The sequence below is a fragment of the Hyla sarda genome, chromosome 1 (genome assembly GCF_029499605.1).
Source record: "Hyla sarda isolate aHylSar1 chromosome 1, aHylSar1.hap1, whole genome shotgun sequence".
Lineage (NCBI taxonomy): Eukaryota > Metazoa > Chordata > Amphibia > Anura > Hylidae > Hyla > Hyla sarda.
The window spans coordinates 243,469,880-243,492,800 of record NC_079189.1 but is presented as its reverse complement, the minus strand read 5'-3'; the positions used below and the strand labels follow the sequence as shown (position 1 = coordinate 243,492,800).

The following is a 22,921-nucleotide window of genomic DNA, read 5'->3' as shown; positions in this document are numbered from 1 at the left end:
TCGTCCTTAACCGCTTCTCCCCCAAGGTTGTCGCTCCAGCTCCTGTCTCTGGCTCCTCTGACGTCTTCGCTGTTAAGGAAATTCTCGCTTCCAAAATGGTCAGAGGTAAAAAAAAAAATTCTCGTAGATTGGGAGAATTGGGGCCCCGAAGAGAGGTCTTGGGAACCCGTGGATAATATCCTCGACAAGGAGCTCATTCACAGGTTCTTGGGCTCCAAAAAGAGGGGGAGACCCAAGGGGGGGGGTACTGTTACGAAGAGCGCTCCAGGTCCCTGCTCCTCCCCGGAGCGCTCGCGGCGTTCACCTTCATGCAGCCCCCCGGTCAGACCCGCTGACCGGGAGCACTGCATCAGTGTTACCGGTGGGGATGCGACCCGCGTAGCGGAACGCGCCCGCCCGCGGCTCGCATCCCAATCCCCTCACCTGTCCTGTCCTCCGTCGGCTCAGTCCCGGCGCGCGCGGCCCCGCTCCCTAGGGCGCGCGCGTGTCGGCTCTCTGCGATTTAAAGGGCCAGCGCGCCACTGATTGGCGCCTGGCCCAATCAGTACTCACACCTGTGCCCTCATTATATAAACCCACTTCCCCTTCCTTGCATTGCCGGATCTTGTTGCTTCAGTGCCAGTGAAAGCGTTCCCTTGTGTTTGTTCCAAGCCAGTGTTCCAGACCCTCTGCCGTTGCCCCTGACTACGATCCTTGCTGCCTGCCCTGACCTTCTGCTACGTCCGACCTTGCTCTTGCCTAATCCCTTGTACCGCGCCTGTCTCAGCCGTCAGTTGGGGTTGAGTCGCTATTGGGTGGAACGGCCTGGGGGTTACCTGCCGCTGCAAGTCCATCCCGCTTTGTGGCGGGCTCTGGTGAAAACCAGTAACCCCTTAGACTCCGTTCCCCTGGTACGGCCCACGTCATCACCCCACTGACACAGAGGATCCACCACCACCAGTATCCTCACAGTATACCCATCCGGACCCTGACAACATGGTTTTAGACTTTTCTATTATTATGTACTGTGTGATGTTCAAGTTTGCAGATACTTTGAGAGAAACATCCCCATAAAAGACAATTTTTCTCTGCAAACCTTTCACATTTTTATGTGAAAATTTTATTTTACACCTGTTTTCTTTACAAAAAAGCTAATTTTTACTATAAAATGTATTATTTCTATGGCAAAACCCTATACTTAAAATACACATGTTCATAAGCTATTATTCTGTGTAATACATATACAATATGTAAATTGACAACATTCTTGTTTAACTGTTGATCCAGCCTAATGGCCATGTCGGTAAGGACAGGGATTTTTCCTAAATTCTTTCCGAACACATTACCGTGTATTTAGCTGGTCTCTATGACTATTCTAAAACCTTTACCAGGTTTTAGGAATAATTTCTTCATTGTTTATTGCTGAACAAACAAAGTCCAAATGTCGCTTTGACCCAACCATCACAGCTTGCACATGCTGTTGAATATTTCTGTTCTATCAGACAAGTATTAACAGTTTCACAGATTTAATTGTCGCCCCGTCACTGGATAAGCAGACCTTACACGATCACCTTTTGTTAAACCCAAAATTCCTATGCAAATCCATATAAGGGACATTTCTTACCTGGCTTTTGATACAATAGGCTGTGGTGTTTCCCTGACTTATCTTTCCATCTACATCCCGGTGAATGGCGATGACGGACGCGGTCTGCGGTGGTGAGGCCTTCTCCTGTGGGCCCTGGCTGGGGTCTGCAGTCCTCCTCCCGTTCCTCCGCTGGTGCCTCCGGCTTGGCGGCGGTGACTGTGGGGGAAGCGCTGGGTCTCAGGCCCCGAGGTCTTGCGTGTCCTGGAGCTGAAGACGGCCACCATAATAGAGAAGAAGAAAGACAACAACATCAAGATAAAAGAACTGTAGAGATTCTCCAATCCCTTCTAGATGAGAGTGAAGCTTCCAGTATAGAAAATGTAGCTCCACTTACTGATTTGAAACCGCACTCTAAGATGACTCCCTCAATTTCACAGTATCCACAGATCAGTACATTTGCCAACTTGGTAACTAATGACATTGATAGAATTGGGTAGAGGAGACTCCATTTTGTGTTCAAAGACTCCATATTCTCAGTCTAAGTGACTGCATTCTATCATTCTTGTTTTTCTACATAACTCCTAAGTTTGTGGACTTGAGAGATTTTTTTTTTTTTTTTTATCTTCAAGGCTACAGAACGCAGGATGCAGAACTTTTATCTTTTTCTTCCACAGATGTGTCCTTGAAACAATGGTTCATTATATTTCAGCTTAGCTATGTATTTTTGTATCCAATTTTCTGCTGACTACGCAAATGATTTACGGTTTCCTGTCTTTCATACAATTTAAAGTTTACTGCGCATGTCATATTGAAAATCATGTATATGAGAAAATATACTTGAGAAGAGGGTCCAGTCTTGTTACTGCCCTCGGCTTAGTCACAGCACTTGCGCCTGTGTCTTGATTTGAGTGGCAGGGTGACGTTGGGGGAGAGTAGGGTGACTGCAGCCCCTTACAAGCCTTCAACGCACAAATTGGGTATCCATCGACAGAAGACGTCTCGACCTTTGGGGTCGAACCTAACAGACATCAAGGGGATACATCCCCAATGTCAAAAAATATATAATAACTTGACTAAGGAAGAAAAAATAGCCTTGGAGACATTGAGGAAAAATGAGGCAATCACTATAAAGCCATCAGATAAAGGCGGAAATATAGTGATCCTCAACACTGAAAAATACTGTGAAATGGTGCATAATATCATTGACGATAGAGAAACGTATCAACCATTGTCCATAGATCCCACTAGTACTTACCTGCAGGAGTTGAAAAGGCTGTTGGAGTCCGCACAAACTAAGGGCTTATTATCTGAAAATGAAGTAAAATATATTTTCAATCCAAAACCTACTATATCAACATTTTACGCATTACCAAAAATGCACAAAGGGACGAACCCCTTGAAAAGACATCACATTGATTCAGGAAACAATAACAACAAGGGGCAAGTTGTTATATTGATAAATTATTGGCACCATTTGTACCTTCCCTTTCATCATATTTAAAAGACACCAAGGACACTGTTTCCAAAATTAATGATTTACAAGTCACAGACACTACACTACTAATGAGTCTGGATGTTGAAAATTTGTACAGCAACATCCAGCACGAATTAGGCACATTGGCGATTAGCACCTTTTTAGACATGAAGAGTAGACACTTTACCAGGCACAATCGTTTGGTCACTCCACTACTATTATTTGTACTCACACAGAATTATTATTTTTTTGACAGTTCCTTTTACCAACAGATAAAAGGGACAGCCATGGGCACGATTTGTGCACCCACGTATGCCAGTCTTTTATTAGGGTGGTGAGAGAGCACTATTGTTTTTGGTAATGATTTGGTTTTGTACACTAAGCACATTTTATTTTGGGGAAGGTATATTGATGATGTTCTGATTCTTTGGGATGGGCCACTTTCTTTGTTTTCTGAATTTGTAAATAAACTAAATGACATCACAGTAGGTATGAGATTCACATCAGAAATTGGTGGTAGAAGCCTTAACTTCTTGGACATCACTATATATATAGACCAGGACAATAAAATTCAAATGGACATTTATCGAAAGCCAACGGCCACTAATAACTTCCTGCATTGGGAAAGCTGGCATCCCGCATCCTTGAGAAATAATATCCCTGTGGGGCAATACCTCAGAGTGAAAAGAAACTGCTCTGAGGAGACAGCCTTCACAGTAGAGAGTGATAAACTTATGAAAAAATTCAAACAGAGAGGATATCCAGGGAAATATACGCGACAGGCATACAATAGAGCAAAGAAAACAAATAGAGTGGAACTACAGGACAAGAAAAAAGAAAAAGATCAAGAAGAAAATCTGATCAGATGCATAGGAACCTATGATGCACATTCAGACAAAATGTATGAGATCTTAATTCCTTAACGCCCATTTTCACCTTAAGGACCAGGCCAATTTTATTTTTGTGTTTTCGTTTTTTCCTCCATCTACAGACCCATATAAGGGCTTGTTTTTTGCATGACCAATTGTACTTTGTAATGAAACCTCTCATTTTACCATAAAATGTATGGTGAACCCCCCAAAAAAATTTTTAGGGAGGAAATTTAAATGAAAACCACAATTGTGAACATTTTGGAGGGTTTCGTTTTCACACTGTACACTTTGCAGTAGAAATGACATGTGTTCTTTATTCTGTGGGTCAATACGATTAAAATGATACCCATGGCTATATATTTTTATATTTTTGTACCGCTAGAATAAATTCAAAAACTTTGTGTACAAAATCTAAAATTGTCCTATTCTGACAACCTATAACGTTTTCATTTTTCCGTATATAGGGCGGTATGAGGGCTAATTTTTTGCGCCATCATCTGTACTTTTTATTGATACCACATTTGAATATATAAAACTTCTAGATAACTTTTTCAAAAAAAATTTTTTATATAAAATGTGACAAAAAAGCAGCATTTTTGGACTTTTCTTATTTTTTATGTTTATGCCGTTCACCGTACGGGATCATTAACATTATATTTTGATAGATCGGACATTAACGCACACGGCAAAAAAAAATTTACACTTTTTGGGGGTAAAATGGGAAAAAAGGACAATTTTCATTTTTATTGGGGGAGGAGATTTTTTTTTTTACACTTTTTATGTCCCCATAGGGGACTATCTATAGCAATCATTTCATTGCTAATACTGTTCGGTGCTATGTATAGGACATAGAACTGATCAGTATTATCGGTCATTTTCTGCTCTGGCCTGCTCGATCTCAGACCAGAGCATGAGATGTCGGGAGACGGATGGAGGCAGGTGAGGGGATCTCCGTCCGCCATTATAGATGATCGGATCGCTGCGGCAGTGCTGCGGGCGATCCGATCATCTATTTCAACATGCGCATTACCGCAGTTGCCATGATCTGTACTGATCACAGCATCTGAGGGGTTAATGGCGGACATCCGTGCGGTTAATGGCGGCCATTACCAGCGGGTCCCTGGCTGCTGATAGCAGCCGCAACCTGCCGTGTATGACACGAGCACCGCTCCAATGCTCGCGGTCATACACAGGATGTAAATGTACATCCTGGTGCGCGAAGTACCGCCAAGCCAGGATGTACATTTACGTCTGTGGTCGTTAAGGGGTTAAAAACACATTGGCATATTTTGATGTCAGATTCAGAATTGAGGTGCAAAATAGGCTCCAAACCAAGTTTGACCTATATAAGAGGACAGAATTTACGAGATCTGCTAGTCCATAGTCATCATAAGAGCGAAGACAATAACCCAACGATGTGGATACCAAAACAGCCACAGGGATCTTATCCCTGCGGACATTGTGCAAACTGTAGGTACCTACAAAAACCAAAGGAATTTACTAATCCAGTGGATGGGAAAAAATACGAACTGTGGGATTTTATAAATTGTGGAACACAGAATGTAATCTATGTGGCACAGTGCCCATGTCCGAGATTATATATCGGCAAAACCATAAAGGAACTCCGGAAAAGAGTAAGTAAACATATCAGCACGATTCGCACAGGAGCTGATACTCACTGGAGAATCACATGAATAGAGTGCACACCACAGAAAAATATTCCATAAAATGTTGGGGTTTAAGAAATATCAAAATAAGTGAAAAGAAGAGAGACATAGACAAAATATTGTTGACAGAAGAAACCAGATGGATCTACCGGTTAGACAGCAGAAGCCTCAACGGAGGGACTCAACGAAGATTTTTCATATTCAGCATTTTTAGAATAGGGGAAAAAACATAATTTGCTAAATTCAGGCAGTGGCAATAGTAGTCAGAAAACATATCAGCAATAGAGTAACATAATCTGCAAGCAAAAATTATTAAGAACATCTAAAATTTGTAAACAGAAAAAATAGCAGAACTTACTTACTATAGGTGTATATGGAGAAACAACAAGCTGAGAACACCTGTAAACAAGTGATAAAAAGGAATAATTATTAACATTATAGAAAAATTTCAATTAACAACAAAATTATATGAACAAAAACCTGATAATGTAAAGATAAAACTGATAATGTAAACATAAACACTGAAATAAAAAAAAACTGTGTCTAAAATATACAAAATATAAAATGACATTCAGGTTAATTAATAATATTTACAATACAACCTAAAAAGAAGTGAATAATGTATAGCTATACAGGAAAATTTATATAACTACAGTTGGTAAACCTATTGTGAAATCTACAATAATCAGAATAATTAACATAACTATAGGTGACTAACTCACTGTGAAATCTGAGGCGAATCTAAAGAAAATCCAGAGTCCAAACATATATACAGATGCAGAAAAACGTCCAAAAACATGCGCAGAGATGACAAAGGACCAGAAAAAAATCTAAGACTTATGACATGCGCAAGTATCGGTGATCATGCGCAGAATACGTGAAAGAGTCAAAATGAATTAAGTCCATTGACATGCGCGAATATAAGCGCGAACGCGTAAATACCTTATTTATCGGGGTATACCACGCACCGGCCTATAACACGCACCCTCATTTTATCAAGGATATTTGGGTAAAAAAAGTTTTTTACCCAAATATCCATGATAAAATGAGGGTGCGTGTGTGCGCGTGTATACCCCGATATACCCCCAGGAAAGGCAGTGGGAGAGAGGCCGTCGCTGCCCGCTTCTCTCCCCCTGCCTTTCCTGGGGTCTAGAGCGCTGCTGTCGGCCCTTTTCACCCCCTGGTCGTGCGTCCCCGGCGTCATTGCTATGCGCCGTGCATAGCAATGACGCTGGGGACGCACGACGGAGGCCTGGAGCAGCGCGGATCCGACTCAGGTAATTATGCCACCGGGGATGGGGGGAGGCAACGGGGCAGCGGCGCCGGCAATGGGTGCCGCTGCCCCTTCTCTCCCCCTGGCTGTCGGCGCCGCTTCTCTCTCCCTGGCTATCGGCGCCGGCACCGATAGTCAGGGGGACAGAACGGGCAGCGGCGCTGATAACCAGGGGGTGAAAAGGGCCGACAGCAGCGCTCTAGACCCCAGGAAAGGCAGGGGGAGAGAAGCGGGCAGCGACGGCCTCTCTCCCCCTGCCTTTCCTGGGGGTGTATCGGCGTATAACACGCACACAGACTTTAGGCTAAAAATTTTAGCCTAAAAAGTGCGTGTTATACGCCGATAAATACGGTACATATGAAGACACCGGAATGTTTAAAGTTCACTGACATGCACAAGGATTTGCGAGCATGTGCATGATACGTACATTAGTTGAAATAAATCAAGTCCATTGACATGCGCGATATAAGCGCACATGCGCAAATACATATGAGGACATCGGAATGTTTAAAGTTCACTGACATGCGCCGCAAGTAACATATGATAGGCGCAAGGTGAAGTCATGCGCACCAATAGGAGCTTAGCAGATGATGTAATGGAGTATACTCGAACGCCGATTGAACAGCTAGGATGCCATCTAATCAAGCAATTAAGAAGAAAGTCTATAAATAAACATAAGTCCGTACCTCTGACAGCCTCGCGCCCTTTTGACAAAGCCATCTAATGGTGAAACGTTAAGGAAGGAGTACCTATATTTTAGCTCAGCACTGCGATATATGTACACCCTAAGTTCATGGCATGCTGGAATCAATTAGATAGCACATGGCAGATATCATATCCAGCAATCCATGTTAACCAGTGAATTAAAAACAGTGCCAAGAAGCATGGAATGTAAAACATCTACAAAACATATCAGCACAGTGCTGTAATTTTAAATGTACCACTGCCAACTAGTGGCCAATGAGCACAATTCTTATAATTTAAAAATGTGAAATAAAAGTTAAATTTTAGGAGTATAATTTGGGAGTATTTAGTCAGGGTTATACCCAGAGGGGACCACAATCCCCAAGGAGTTTTGTTGATATATAGGCCACCATTGAGGGCTTCATGGGTGTGGCTTCCCCATTGCCCTGGTAACTCCCGTGGCTCCTGAGCTGGGCACCCTGATTCAGGCCTGCACTGCACTCCATAACTCAGCACTGGTGGTGTACAGAGCACTGATCCCTGCTCCTATGCCTATTTGGGACTCTGCCTGGCTCCCTGCTACTACTTGGAGTACTATATTTCTCTGTTGCTTGCTACCAAAGACTCCATGCACATGGCGAAAGCGCTGAGCCGGTTCTCCAGGACTATGGACTGTCCTAGGAGTGACTCTCCTTAACCACCTCTTTAGTTGTTTGGGGGCTCTCTGACTCCCTCACAGAGGCAGTCACCTAAACGGCCCTCTTATGATGTTGCTTCTATGGACCACCAGTTCTCTGAACTTTTGGCAGCCTTCACCTCCTGTCAGTCGATTATGGTGTCCAAGGTGGACGAACTGCGGCAGGAATTTGTTATTCTGCGACATGAAACTCAGAAGCTCCGTGAGCGGCCTGATGAGGTGGAGCGTAGGGTATAGGTTACATAGTAACATAGTTCATAAGGTTGAAAAAAGACCAGAGTCCATCAAGTTGAACCTATAACCCTAATGAGTCCCTACTGAGTTGATCATGGGAGAGATCTCTGTACTATCCCCTGATATATTTATACATAGTTATTAGGTCTCCCCTAAGCCTTCTTTTTTCTAAACTAAATAACCTTAATTCTGGTAATCTTTCTGGGTACTGTAGTCTTCCCATTCCCCGTATTACTCTGGTTGCCCGTCTTTGAACCCTCTCCAGCTCCACTATATCTTTCTTGTACACTGGTGCCCAGTACTGTACACAGTATTCTATGTGTGGTCTGAGTAGTGATTTGTACAGCGGTAGAATTATTTCCTTGTCGTGGGCATCTATGTCCCTATTGATGCACCCCATGATTTTATTTGCCTTGGCACCAGCTGCCCGACACTGGTCACTACAGCTAAATGCACTGTTAACTAAGACTCCTAAGTCCTTTTCCACGTCAGTCGTCCCAAGTGTTCTCCCATTTAATACATAATCCCAGCCTGGATTTTTCCTCCCCATGTGCATAACCTAACATTTATCAGTGTTGAACCTCATGTGCCAATTCTCAGCCCAAACCTCCAACCTATCCAGATCCATTTGTAACATTGCACTGTCCTCTATAGTGTTTACCGCTTTACAGTGTTTATTATCATCTGCAAAGATTGCTACTTTACTCTTTAATAAATATATTAAATAGAACGGAACCCAAGACCCTTGTGGTACCACACTAGTAACAGTTACCCAATCAGAATAAGTACCATTAATAACCACCCTCTGTTTCCTATCACTGAGCCAGTTACTTACCCACTTGCATACATTTTCCCCCAGTCCAATCCCTCTCATTTAATGCACCAACCATTTATGTGGCACTGTATCAAATGCTTTGGAAAAGTCCAGATATACGACATCCAGCAATTGCCCCCGTAACGCCGAGCGCTCCGGGTCCCGCGGCTTCCCCGGAGAGCTCGCGGCGTTCTGTTAACAGCAGTGCTCTGGTCTCTATCTCTGACCGCGAGCGCTGCTGTGTACGTGCCGGCGGGGACGCGATCCGCGTGGCGGCTCAGGTCCGCTCGCGGATCGCGCCCCGTTCTACTCACCCTCCTCCGGTGTCTGTGTCGTACCGGCATGCGTGGCCCCGCTCCCTAGGGCGCGCACGCGCTGGCTTTCTAAGATTTAAAGACCAGCGCACCGCTAATTGGTGCCTGGCCCAATCTGTTCAATTACTTCCCCACACTATATTAACCCACTTCCCCTTCCTGTCCCTGCCAGATCTTGTTGCCTTGTGCCCTGAGAAAGCGTTATAGTGTATTCCCTAGCCTGTGTACCCAGACCTTCTGCTGTTGCCCCTGACTACGAACCTCGCTGCCTGCCCTGACCTTCTGCTACGTCTGACCTCGCCTCTGTCTAGTCCTTGTGTACCGCGCCAGTCTCAGTTGTCAGAGAGGTCGAGTCGTTACTGGGGAACACGACCTGGTAGTTACTGCTGCAGCAAGTCCATCCCGCTTTGCGGCGGGCTCTGGTGAACAGAGGCTGAGGAAGCGGGTGACCGTGAAACACGTTGCATTATGGGAAATAAATCCTTTTAACTTCTTATCTGCTACCTGGAGATTGCTTGTTTTTATCGTGATTCTATTTCAGCGGGACGAAGCTGCAGAGACCCTTTGATGATACGCCCTGTTCCATTGTTGTACTTGGTTGGAGTACAACTTCATGTGGTAAGCGCAATTCACACTTAGCGTTACCAACTCACCTTTGGTGTTACACTACGGAGCGCATCCGTTTGTGCTTTTTTATTTCAGTTTTCTACTTTCTGGGAAGGCCTTGGCCTGGGCCACGGCGCTCTTGGACCGCAATGATCCTGCCACTGCCTCCGTCCTGTCCTTCTTTTCTGAAGTCCGCAGTGTCTTTGAGGAACCTGCCCGTGCCTCATCCGCGGAAACTGCCTTGCTGAACCTTGTCCAAGGAGACTCAACAGTGGGCGAATATGCTATACAATTCCGTACTTTGGCCTCTGAGTTGGCCTGGAACAATGAGGCTCTCTGCGCGACCTTTAAAAAAGGTTTATCCAGCCACATTAAGGATTGTCTGGCCGCACGAGAGATACCCTCCACTCTGACTGAACTAATCCAGTTGGCTACCCGCATTGATATGCGCTACATTGAAAGACGTCAGGAGCTCCGCCAGGAGAAAGATCTTGTTCGCACCAGGCGATACCCACGCCTGGCTCCTCTCTTCCAGCATCCTTTGCAGCCTGTTACTGTGCCTCCCGCTGAGGAGGCCATGCAAGTGGACCGGTCTCGCCTGACGCAGCAAGAGAGGACTCGCCGGAGTAACGAGAACTTATGCTTATACTGTGCGAGCTCTGAACATTTCCTAAAGGACTGTCCCCTTCGTCCTCAGCGTCAGGGAAACACTCGCACCTAGTGAACGTGGGAGAGGCGTCACTGGGTGTAAATTCTTCCTCTCCACGCCTGACTATTCCAGTGCGGATTTCCCCAGCCGCTAAAGTCTCCTTCTCTGCAGAGGCTTTCTTGGACTCTGATTCAGCAGGAAACTTCATTAAAGCCTCCTTCATCAACCGGTTTAACATCCCTGTTATCCGTCTCGTTAAACCTTTCTTCATTTCTTCGGTTAACGGAGAGAAACTGAATTGCACCGTGCTCTACCGCACAGAACCCGTGCACATGACTGTGGGTGTTCTCCACAAAGAAACTATTGAATTTTTTGTTCTGCCAAACTGTACCTCTGACATCCTTCTAGGCTTACCCTGGCTCCAGCGTCACTCTCCTACCCTCGACTGGACCACTGGGGACATTAAATCCTGGGGCTCTTCCTGCCACACACGCTGCCTAAGTCGGTACCTACTAGCCAAGTCTCCATCGCTTCTCCATTGCTCAGCCTTCCTAAGGCCTATCAGGACTTTTCTTTTGCAAGAAACAGGCAGAGGCCTTACCACCACATAGGCCCTACGATTGTCCTATTGACTCCCTGGTACCACACCGCCCCGTGGCAGGATTTACCCTCTTTCCGCTCCAGAAACTAAAGCCATGACGGAGTACATTCAGGAGAATCTCAAAAAGGGTTTCATCAGGAAGTCTTCTTCTCCTGCCGGAGCAGGATTCTTCCTTGTTTCCAAGAAGGACGGGTCACTACGCCCTTGTATTGACTACCGCAGCCTCAATAAAATCACTGTAAAGAACCGCTACCCTCTGCCTCTCATCTCGGAACTCTTTGACCGGCTGCGCGGAGCAAAGATTTTTACTAAGCTTGACCTCAGGGGCGCGTATAACCTCATCAGAATTCATGAAGGAGATGAGTGGAAAACTGCTTTTAACACCAGAGATGGTCACTTCGAATACCTCGTCATGCCATTTGGTCTCTGCAACGTCCCTGCAGTCTTCCAAGACTTTGTCAATGAAATCTTCCGGGACTTATTGTATACCTGCGTAGTGGTCTATCTTGATGACATACTAATCTTCTCCTCCAACCTAGAGGAACACCGCCTCCATGTTTGTCAAGTGCTCCAGCGCCTCCGTGTTAACCGTCTCTACGCCAAAATTGAAAAATGCCTCTTTGAACGTAGCTGTCTTCCTTTCCTGGGATACCTGGTCTCAGGACAAGGCCTTCAAATGGACCCCGACAAGCTCTCCGCGGTCTTGGATTGGCCGCGCCCCTCGGGACTTCGCTCCATTCAGCGCTTCCTCGGATTTGCAAATTACTACCGTCAGTTCATACCCCACTTCTCCACTATCGTGGCTCCTATTGTGGCACTGACAAAGTAAGATGCGAATCCGAGATCCTGGCCTCCCCAAGCGGAAGAAGCTTTTACTCGCCTTAAAGCCGCCTTCGCCTCCGCCCCAGTCTTGACTAGGCCCGATCCCCTGAAGCCATTCTTCCTTGAGGTAGATGCCTCTTCGGTAGGAGCCAGAGCGGTTCTTCTTCAAAAAACCGCTAAGGGAAAAAATGTCACTTGCGGTTTTTTCTCTAAAACTTTTTCTCCTCCTGAAAGGAACTACGCTATTGGAGACCGTGAATTGCTGGCCATTAAGTTGGCACTAGAGGAGTGGAGACATCTACTGGAAGGATCCCTTCACCCTATCACCATCTACACTGACCACAAAAATCTGTCCTACCTACAGTCCGCCCAGCGCTTAAATCCTCGCCAGGCCAGGTGGTCGTTGTTCTTTGCCCGCTTCAATTTCCAGATCCATTTCCGTCCTGCTAACAAGAATGTCAGGGCAGATGCCCTATCTCGTTCCACCGATGCCACGGAAGCTGAAGCCTCTCCCCAACACATCATTCCCCCTGAGTGTCTGATCTCTGCTGCTCCTGCTTCTCTGGTACCAGTTCCTCCAGGAAAAACTTTTGTCCCCCCACGTCTTTTCCTCCAGTCTCTATCTCTGACCGCTGTGTTCGTGCCGGCGGGGACATGATCCGCGTGGCGGCTCAGGTCCGCCCGCGGATCGCTCCCCGTTCTACTCACCCTCCTCCGGTGTCTGTCTCATACCGGCACGCGCGGCCCCGCTCCCTAGGGCGCGCGCACGCACCGGCTTTCTAAGATTTAAAGGGCCAGCGCACCGCTAATTGGTGCCTGGCCCAATCTGTTCAATCACTTCCCCACACTATATTAATCCACTTCCCCTTCCTGTTTCTGCCAGATCTTGTTGCCTTGTGCCCTGAGAAAGCGTTATAGTGTGTTCCCTAGCCTGTGTACCCAGACCTTCTGCTGTTGCCCCTGACTACGAACCTCGCTGCCTGCCCTGACCTTCTGCTACGTCTGACCTCGCCTCTGTCTAGTCCTTGTGTACCGCGCCAGTCTCAGTTGTCAGAGAGGTCGAGTCGCTACTGGGGAACACGACCTGGTAGTTACCGCCGCAGCAAGTCCATCCCGCTTTGCAGCGGGCTCTGGTGAACACCAGTAACTGCTTAGAACCTATTCCCCAGTACGACCCGCGTCATCGCCTCTCTGGCATAGAGGATCCACCTCCAGTGTCCTCATCAGCCGCTAGTTCGGACCCTGACAGCCCCTGGTCCAGTCTGGAGCTCACCTCCTCATAAAAGATGATCAGGTTATTTTGACAGGACCGATCCCTCATAAAGCCATGCTGATATGGAGTCATAATTTTTTTTTTATCAAGATACTCCAAAATAGCATCCTTTAGAAAATCCTCAAAAATTTACATACAACGAAGGTTAAACTAACAGGTCTATAATTTCCGGGGTTACCTTTTGATCCCTTTTTAAATATTGGCACCACATTTGCCATGCGCCAGTCCTGGGGAACAGTCCCTGTCATTATAGAGTCCCTGAATATTAAAAATAGGGGTCTGTCTAACACATTACTTAACCTCTTAACCTGTTAAGGACCAAGGGCGTACCTGTACGCCCTGATTCCGCTCCCGTTCTATAACACAAGGCCGTGGCTAATAGCGCGTGGCACTGATCGCGGTGCTGCGTGCTATTAACTCTTTAGATGCGGCATTCAAAGTTAAAGGCCGCATCTAAAGTGAAAGTAAATCATTGCCGGTTAGCTCAGGGGGCTGTTCGGGATGTCTGCGGCGAAATCGCGGCATCCCGAACAGCTGTGACACAGAAGGGTCCCTTACCTAGCCTCCTGGTGTCTGATCGCTAAATGACTGCTCAAGGCATGAGCAGTCAAGTGGCAGAATCATTGATCAATGGTTTCCTATGAGAAACCATTGATCAATGTAAAAGATCAGTATGTGCAGTGTTATAGCCCCCTATGGGAGCTATAACATTGCAGAAAACAAAGTGAAAAAAAAGTGAATAAAGATAATTTAACCCCTTCCCTAATAAAAGTTTGAATCACCCCTCTTTTCCCATTTAAAAAAAAACAATGCAAATAAAAATAAACATATGTGGTATCACCGCGTGCTGAAATGTCCGAACTTTAAAAATATATTGTTAATTAAACTGCACGGTCAATGCAAGTCCAAAATAGCGTATTTTTGGTCACTTTTTATATCATGAAAAAACTAATAAAAATAGATCAAAAAGTCCGATCAATACTAAAATGGTACCGCTAAAAACTTCAGATCACGGCGCAAAAAATATCATATCACCCCATATGTGGAAAAATAAAAAAGTTATAGGGGTTAGAAGGTGACAATTTTAAATGTATAAATTTTCCTGCATGTAGTTATGATTTTTTTTCAGAAGTACGACAATATCAAACCTATAAAAGTAGGGTATCATTTTAATCATATGGACCTACAGAATAAAGAGAATGTGTCATTTTTACTGAAAAATTTACTGTGTAGAAACAGAAGCCCCCAAAATTTACAAAATGGCTTTTTTTAAAATTTTGTCTCACAATGATTTTTTTTCCATTTCGCCGTAGATTTTGGGGTGAAATGACTGATGTCATTACATAGTAGAATTGGTGGCGCAAAAAATAAGCCATCATATGGATTTTTAGGTGCAAAATTGAAAGAGTTATGATTTTTTAAAGGTAAGGAGGAAGAAATTAAAGTGCAAAACAGAAAAAGGGGTTAAAGGGGTACTACCGCCCCCATATGACATCACGCTCCGCCCCTCAATGTAAGTCTATGGCAGGGGGCGAGACAGCTGTCTCGCCCCCTGCCATAGACTTGCATTGAGGGGCGGAGCATGATGTCACTCAGGGGCGGAGCTGTGATATCACGATCACCGGCCCTGTCATCAGACCCGGAGCGGATGTTCGCGCCGGGGCCTGATGAGAGCGGGGTGCTGCGTGCGAGATTGCGGGGGTCCCCAGCGGCGGGACTCCGCACGATCAGGCAACTTATCCCCTATCCTTTAGATAGGGGATAAGTTGCCAGCACGGTAGTACCCCTTTAAGGACCAAGGGTTTTTCCATTTTTTCCTCCTTACCTTTAAGAAATCATAACTCTTTCAATTTTGCACCTTAAAATCCATATGATGGCTTATTTTTTGCTCCACCAATTCTACTTTGTAATGATATCAGTAATTTTACCCAAAAATCTACGACGAAACAGAAAAAAAAACAAAATAAAAAAAACCATAATTTTGTAACTTTTGGGGGCTTGCGTTTCTACGCAGTACATTTTTCGGTAAAAATGACACCCTATATTCTGTAGGTCCATACGATTAAATTGATACCCTAATTATATAGGTTTGATTTTGTCGTACTTCTGGAAAAAATCATAACTACATACAGGAAAATGTATGCGTTCAAAATTGTCATCTTCTGACCCCTATAACTTTTAAATTTTTCCGTGTATGGGGTGGTATGAGGGCTAATTTATTGCGCCGTGATCTGAAGTTTTTAGCGCTACCATTTTTGTTTTGATCTGACTTTTTGATCACTTTTTATAAAAAAAATTTCATGATATAAAAACTTACAAAAAATATGCTATTTAGGACTTTGGAATTTTTTTCCGCAAACGCCATTGACCGTGCGGTTTACTTAACAATATATTTTTATAATTTGGACATTTCCGCACACAGCAATACCACATATGTTTATTTTTATTTACACTTTTTATTGGGGAATGGGTTAAAGGATCTTTATTTAACCCCTTAACGTTGCAGGATGCAAATGTACGTCCTGGTGAGGTGGTACTTAATGCACCAGGAAGTACATTTACGTCCTAAGCATAACCACGAGCATCGGAGCGATGCCCAGATCATGCGCGGTAGGTCCTGGCTGCTGATCGCAGCCAGGGACCCACCCGTAATGGCGGACATCCGCGATCCCGCGGATGTCCGCCATTAACCCCTCAGATGCCGTGATCAATACAGATCACGGCATCTGCAGCATCGCGGTCACTAAAAAAGAGCAAATTTTTTGCTCATTAGTATTTTTTTACATGTACGCCATTAACCGTGCAGTTAAAGTAACATCAGATTTTATTTAAAAAAAAATTTTCCTTTATGCATACATAAATATACAAAAAGTTGCATTCATATATAAAAGACATATGCAGCACTTCCATAGAACCAAGAAAGTTACATCAACAAAAAAAAGTATCAAATACATATGCCTAAAATATATTAATAATACATAATTATATCAATGGATATGAGGACCAGAAAAAATTCAAATGGTCGATCACGTTTCCCAATTCCATGTAATAAGACAAAGAAAAAAAAAGAAAAAGGATTAAAATTAATAATCTGTGAAAATAGAAAAGATTACAAATACACAACTATATGTACATCAAAGGAATCGGGACTCGGGGAGTTAATCTAGAATTATAAATCTGCGGAGAAACGGTAAGCCCCTTGGGCTTAAATACTTTATTTGTCTCTTCACCCATAAACCCTAATATTTTTACTGTCACTTTAGTCACTCTGCAGTTAATCTGCCTATATATCTTTAAAGGGGTAGTCCAGTGGTGAAAAACTTATCCCCTATCCTAAGGATAGGGGATAAGTTTGAGATCGCGGGGGGTCCGACCGCTGGGGCCCCCTGCGATCTCTCTGTACGGGGGCCAGGCTCTCCAGACAGATAGCGGGTGTCGACCTCCGCACAAAGCGGCGGCCGACACGCCCCCTCAATACATCTCTATGGCAGAGCCGGAGACTGCCGAAGGCAGCGCTTCGGCTCTGCCATAGAGTTGTATTGAGGGGGCGTGTCGGCCGCCGCTTCGTGCGGAGGTCGACACGCCCCTTCCCGCGGGCTGTTAGGGCTCCGTACAGGAGATCGCAGGGGGCCCCAGCGGTCGGACCCCCCGCGATCTTAAACTTATCCACTATCCTTAGGATAGGGGATAAGTTGTTCACCACTGGACTACTCCTTTAAGGCCATATTTTGGCAATTACTAAGATGGCTGCCATTCTTAGGAGTCTGTAGCGTGCATGCGTGCACACGACTCTGTCATGTGACCTTGTATTACGTAGTTTGGATGAAGGTGATTGGTTTCTGTATGCCCGGAGCGTGCGTCAGAAGTGGCGCACAGAGTCTGATGTGGAAAGTGGTGCACCCGCCTTGACACTGCACGTTGCACACGCGCAAGCGTGGATAATGGCGCCCGCTACATCTTTATGGATATGACACTGTACGTATGTGACTGGGAGCGAGACCGCCCCTCCCTCTTCCCTGTTAATTAAATATTGATTATATTGCACCTGAACTACTTGTTACCCACTTATTGATATACTCTAGTTGTATATCACTTGTTTTATTGTTATGGCACATGTATATATAACAGTGGTGTGCGCCTGTACTCTACATATGTAATATGGATGTACTTTATATATTTATACACTGAATGATATTATTTTGTATAAATATTGAGATAATTGTGATGCAATTGGATACCACATATATATCACTCCCATTGTCACTTTGCCTTTGTGCTTGAGAAAGGCCGCATGGCTACTGTGCCACCTGCCCTGACCTTCTGCTATCCAGACTACGAGCTGCCTTATCCCTCCTTTGCCTCGCATCTCCTCAGCCACCTGTGTGGTCGAGCAATGCCAGGGGTAGCGACCTGGGTGCCACCTGCCACAGAAAGTCTATCCCACTTTGCGGCGGGGCTCTGGTGAAAACCAGCGGCACCTAAGTCTCCGCTCCCTGATATGGTCCGAGTCATCTGCCACATAGGTCCAGCGGATCCACATCCACCGGTGTTCCTGTCTTCTGAAACGTGAGTGTTAGATTTACTTTGTTTTGTGGATACCTGAAGGCTTCTGACCTGAGCTATAATACTGCTTGCACCAACCTCTTGTGATGTGCCGCCCACCCTGGATTGCAAGATAGAAAGACAAACAGATAGATAGATATGAGATAGATGATAGTGCGGTGACCCAGTACAGAATATAGCATCCTGCCTGCCCTGTGTGGCAGATGTTGCCTTCAGTATCCATCTTGGGCCCACACTACTCGGGACTCAATATAATGCAATGTTATGCTATGGTTAATGTATTGGCATTTTCTATGTACCTGTTGCTTTAAGCCTGTTAAACCCTGTTGTTAGGGTAGTGTGCATGAGGTGAACCAGGTGACTTGTCAGCCCAATGGGAATCCTCCAAATCTGCCACATATATAGTGTGGTAACAGTACAGAGTTTAGTTTAAGCTGAGGTACAGTTTGGAGAAAGTCTGAAGAGAGAGTGTAAGGTGTTCTGATGAGGCCTCAAGTCTAATCCTGCACCCACACATCTTCTAAAGCAAATCCCCTGTGCCCAGGTGAATGTCAAAGCCTAGCGGTAAACACTAAAGTCCCGGGGATCCAAGTCAGTCATACAAGTCAGTCAGTCAAGTCACTAAAGTCAGTGCGCGTTGCCATACAGCAAGTCAGTCATATACAGCACAATCAACTAAAAGCAGGTGATAGGCTTCCAAGTTTTACCCTGCACCTCCCTTTGTACCAATCTGAGCTGTAACAGATTTTACCATCTATCCTGCCTCAGTAAAGCCACTTATCTGTAACCTTGCGTCAGAGTATCTATTGCCCTGTGCCTGGCCCAGGAGAAGCTGGCTCAACCTTGGACGGTGTTTAGTGTAGCCGTGCCCTGGCGTCACAGAAAGGTTAATTTGCACATTACCCTCACCCAACACTACAATAGCTATATATATATATATATATATATATATATATATATAAATTTATATGATACATACGTAGATATGAGATAGTTTCAGGGACCTCTCAAGGACACCCTTGATGCAGAGAACTATAGGCATTTCCATATTAAATATGAACATAAATATATTAGCTGAAGGTCTTGCAACATGTATAAATTGATTCCTCTGCACATAGATGTCTGATTGGCCTCCCAGCTTGCTATGTAAACTCTACTAGTAGAGCGGCGATTTGATAGATCAATGCATATACAGTATACTGTAATGCATTGCTCTTTATAAGCAGTTGAATGATTGATCTTATAAGACTAAAAAAGTTTAAAAAAAATATTTTACAAAATACCACCAATAAATATTTAACCTGTTAAGGACCAAGGGCATACCTGTACGCCCTGAGTCCACTCCCGTTCTATAACGCGGGGCCACGCGTCATAGCGGGTCAGGCCCGGCCTCTAACTATGGCCAGGACCGGTGGCAAATAGCGTGCAGCACTGATCGCCGTGCCGCACGCTATTAACCCTTTAGACACGGCGTCAAAGTTGAACACTGCATCTAAAGTGAAATTAAATCATTGCTGGTTAACTCAGGGGGCTGTTCGGGATGTCCGCAGCAAAATCGCGGCGTCTCGAACAGCTGTGATACAGCAGGAGGGTCCCTTACCTTGCCTCCTGGTGTCCGATCACCGAATGACTGCTCAGTGCCTGAGATCCAGGCATGAGCAGTCAAGCGGCAGAATCCTTGATCAATGGTTTCCTATGAGAAACCAGTAATCAATGTAAAAGATCAGTGTGTGCAGTGTTATAGCCCCCTATGGGAGCTATAACACTGCAAAAAAAAAGTGGAAAAAAAAGTGAATAAAGATCATTTAACCCCTTCCCTAATAAAAGTTTGAATCACCCCCCTTTTCCCATTTAAAAAAAACAAACTGTGTAAATAAAAATAAACATATGTGGTATCTCCACGTGCGGAAATGTCCGAATTATGAAAATATATCATTAATTAAACCGCACGGTCAATGGCATATGAGCAAAAAAATTCCAAAGTCCAAAATAGTGTATTTTTAGTCACTTTTTTTTATCATGAAAAAATGAATAAGTCCAATCAATACAAAAATGGAACCGCTAAAAACTTCAGATCATGGCGCAAAAAATGAGCCCTCATACCACCCCATATGCAGAAAAATAAAAAAGTTATAGGGGTCAGAAGATGACAATTTTAAACATATAAATTTTCCTGCATGTACGGTAGTTATGATTTTTTCCAGAAGTGCGACAAAATCAAACCTATATAAGTAGGGTATCATTTTAATCGTATGGACCTACAGAATAAAGATAAGGTGTCATTTTACCGAAAAATGTACTGCGTAGAAACAGAAGCCCCCAAAATTTACAAAATGGCGTTTTTTTTATTTTAAATTTTGTCTCACAATTATTTATTTTTTTCCGTTTCATCGTAGATTTTTGGGTTAAAATGACTGATGTCACTGCAAAGTAGAATTTTTGGCAAAAAAATAAGCCATCATATGGATTTTTAGGTGCAAAATTTAAAGAGTTATGATTTTTAAAGGTGAGGAGGAAAATATGAAAGTGCAAAAAACGGCAAAACCCCTGGTCCTTAAGGGGGTTAAATCTACCCCCCCCCCCATTTCAAACTCAAAAAAAGGTCAAAACTCTTTATAATTATACATATTTGGCATCACAGTATGCAGAATTGTCTGGACTAATAACATATTTTATTGATCCTGCCTGCTGGAAAACAAAACAATAAAAAAAAAAAAAAAACAATGTCAGAATTACTCATTTTTGTTCATCACGTGAACTTTTTTCCCTTTCTTTCTGTGTCTATATTAATTAGCTATACAGCAACCACTGTAATGAACCTGCAGGGGGAGCGCTATCTAATTCACATCTATCCTATTACTAATAGGCGCGCTGTTTTCCCCCAAGCACTACCCAGCGTTGCTTACGGTGTGAGCCGGAAGTGACGTACAACATCTCGTCGACGCTCCGGATGTGACGACACTGTTGTGGGACCAGACCTTACGTTGCTGCTGAAGATCTGATAGAGTTGTCGTCTGCACCGGAGAAGCTTTCAAGATGTCTATCGAAATCGAGTCGTCAGAGTAAGTGCGATAGTGAAACAATAGTCCTCCTGCACACAGGCTGGCGCACAGCAATGCGCTTCGGGGCGTACGCGGACAAACCTGGTCACCGCCATTACTGCTGCCTTGCGGCATCAAGAATCTAGTCCGTAATCCAGTGTTTTCCAGCCAGGGTGCCTCCAGCTGTTGCAAAACTACAACTCCCAGCATGCCCGGACAGCCAGAGGCTGTCCGGGCATGCTGGGAGTTGTAGTTTTGCAACAGCTGGAGGCACCCTGGTTGGGAAACACTGCTGTAATCCATTACAGCTACATGAGAGGACTAGACTACAGGCATTGGCACACTATTAGGTTAGGGACTAAATCAGCACATAGATTACTTCTTATGCCACCTATTTCATGTGACCCTAACCAGCAACTCTGCCTGCTGACTGACTGATGTGTGATTCAGGAGCCAGGGAAAGCTGGATGGTGCATGACATAAATTTACAGGTGTGCTTCCCCATCACACATTTATAACTTGCAGGGTTTGCCTTAAAGGAGAAACTGCCGTTTAGAAAAACATATCCCTTATCCAAACGGCACCCCAGCTCCCCTCCTGAATGGGGTGAGACGACCATAGCACGAAGCTGCACCCACGCCGCCTCTATACAGCTTTATGGGAGAGCCGGAGTGCGGCACTTGACAATCTCCAGCTCTGCCATAGAGCTGCATGGAGAGAGTATGTCAGCCACAGCTTTGTTCTGGGGTTGACATCGGTTTTTTTCAGAGCAGGGGTAATGTGCAGGAGATTGCGGGGGTCCTTAGGATAGGGGATACGTTTTACTAAATGTGAGTTCTTCTTTAACACTACATTTTTAAAAACCTTTGATATGTCATAGAGACATTATTTGTCTACCCTGACCAAGCGGAGAATGAGATGGAAGTGTGCACTTAAAGGAGTAAAGTTCCTGGGCTGCAGCCATTAAAGGGGTATTCCAGTATCAGCTTGCTCCAGAAAGTTCAACAAATTTGTAAATTACTTCTATTAAAAAAAAACTTAATCCCACCAGTACTTATCAGCTGCTAAAGTTGAGTTGTTCTTTTCTGTCTTACAACAGTGCTGACACCTCTGTCTGTCTCAGTAACTGTGCAGAGTAGGAGTGAATCCCCATTGCAAACCTCTCTTGCTCTGGACAGTTCCTGATGCATTCAGAGGTCTCAGCAGAGAGCACTGTGGTCAGACAGAAAAGAAGCACTCAACTTCCTCTGTAGTAAACAGCAGCTGATAAGTACTGGAAGGATTAAGATTTTTTAATAGAAGTAATATACAAATCTGTTTAACCCTTGGAGCCAGTTGATACGAAAAAAAAGTTTTTCACTGGAATACCCCTTTAATAAACTTGAACTTACCTCCCGCCCCTCCCCCAGTCTCGCTGATATCAGTTTCCCCTCCTCTGGCCATGGCCTTCTTCCTAGTTTTGGGGCCTGACGCGTCATGTTGTGCTGAGCTGTTTGTAGTAATGTCCTGCATTAGCCAGTTTTAGGCTGGGCAACAGTGTGATGTAACATGCTCACGACATTGCACTGCCACTCAGCCTGTCACCAGTCTAGACGGGACAATGCTGTGGCCAGAAAATAGATGGGCGCAGTGTAATGTCGGGCACCAAAACCAGGCCAGAGGACTGGAAACTGGGATCAGCAGAAGGGAAGTCAAATTTGGACAGAGTACCTCTTAAATGCATTCTCTCCTGCCTCTGTGTCAGTGTGAGACAGTCCTATTATGGAATTGGGA

At 44.6% G+C, this 22,921-nt stretch overlaps 1 protein-coding gene across 1 annotated transcript in view; it reads left to right on the top strand.

Annotated features, from left to right (window-relative positions):
* Positions 1-21,016: 21,016 nt before the first annotated feature.
* Positions 21,017-22,921, top strand: part of SMU1 (SMU1 DNA replication regulator and spliceosomal factor) — a 37,012-nt gene continuing 35,107 nt past the window's right edge. The window contains exon 1 of the mRNA XM_056569820.1: positions 21,017-21,169. Within this exon, the coding sequence (XP_056425795.1) occupies positions 21,144-21,169 (26 nt within the window). The 5' untranslated portion in view covers positions 21,017-21,143. The remainder of the gene's footprint in view (positions 21,170-22,921) is intronic.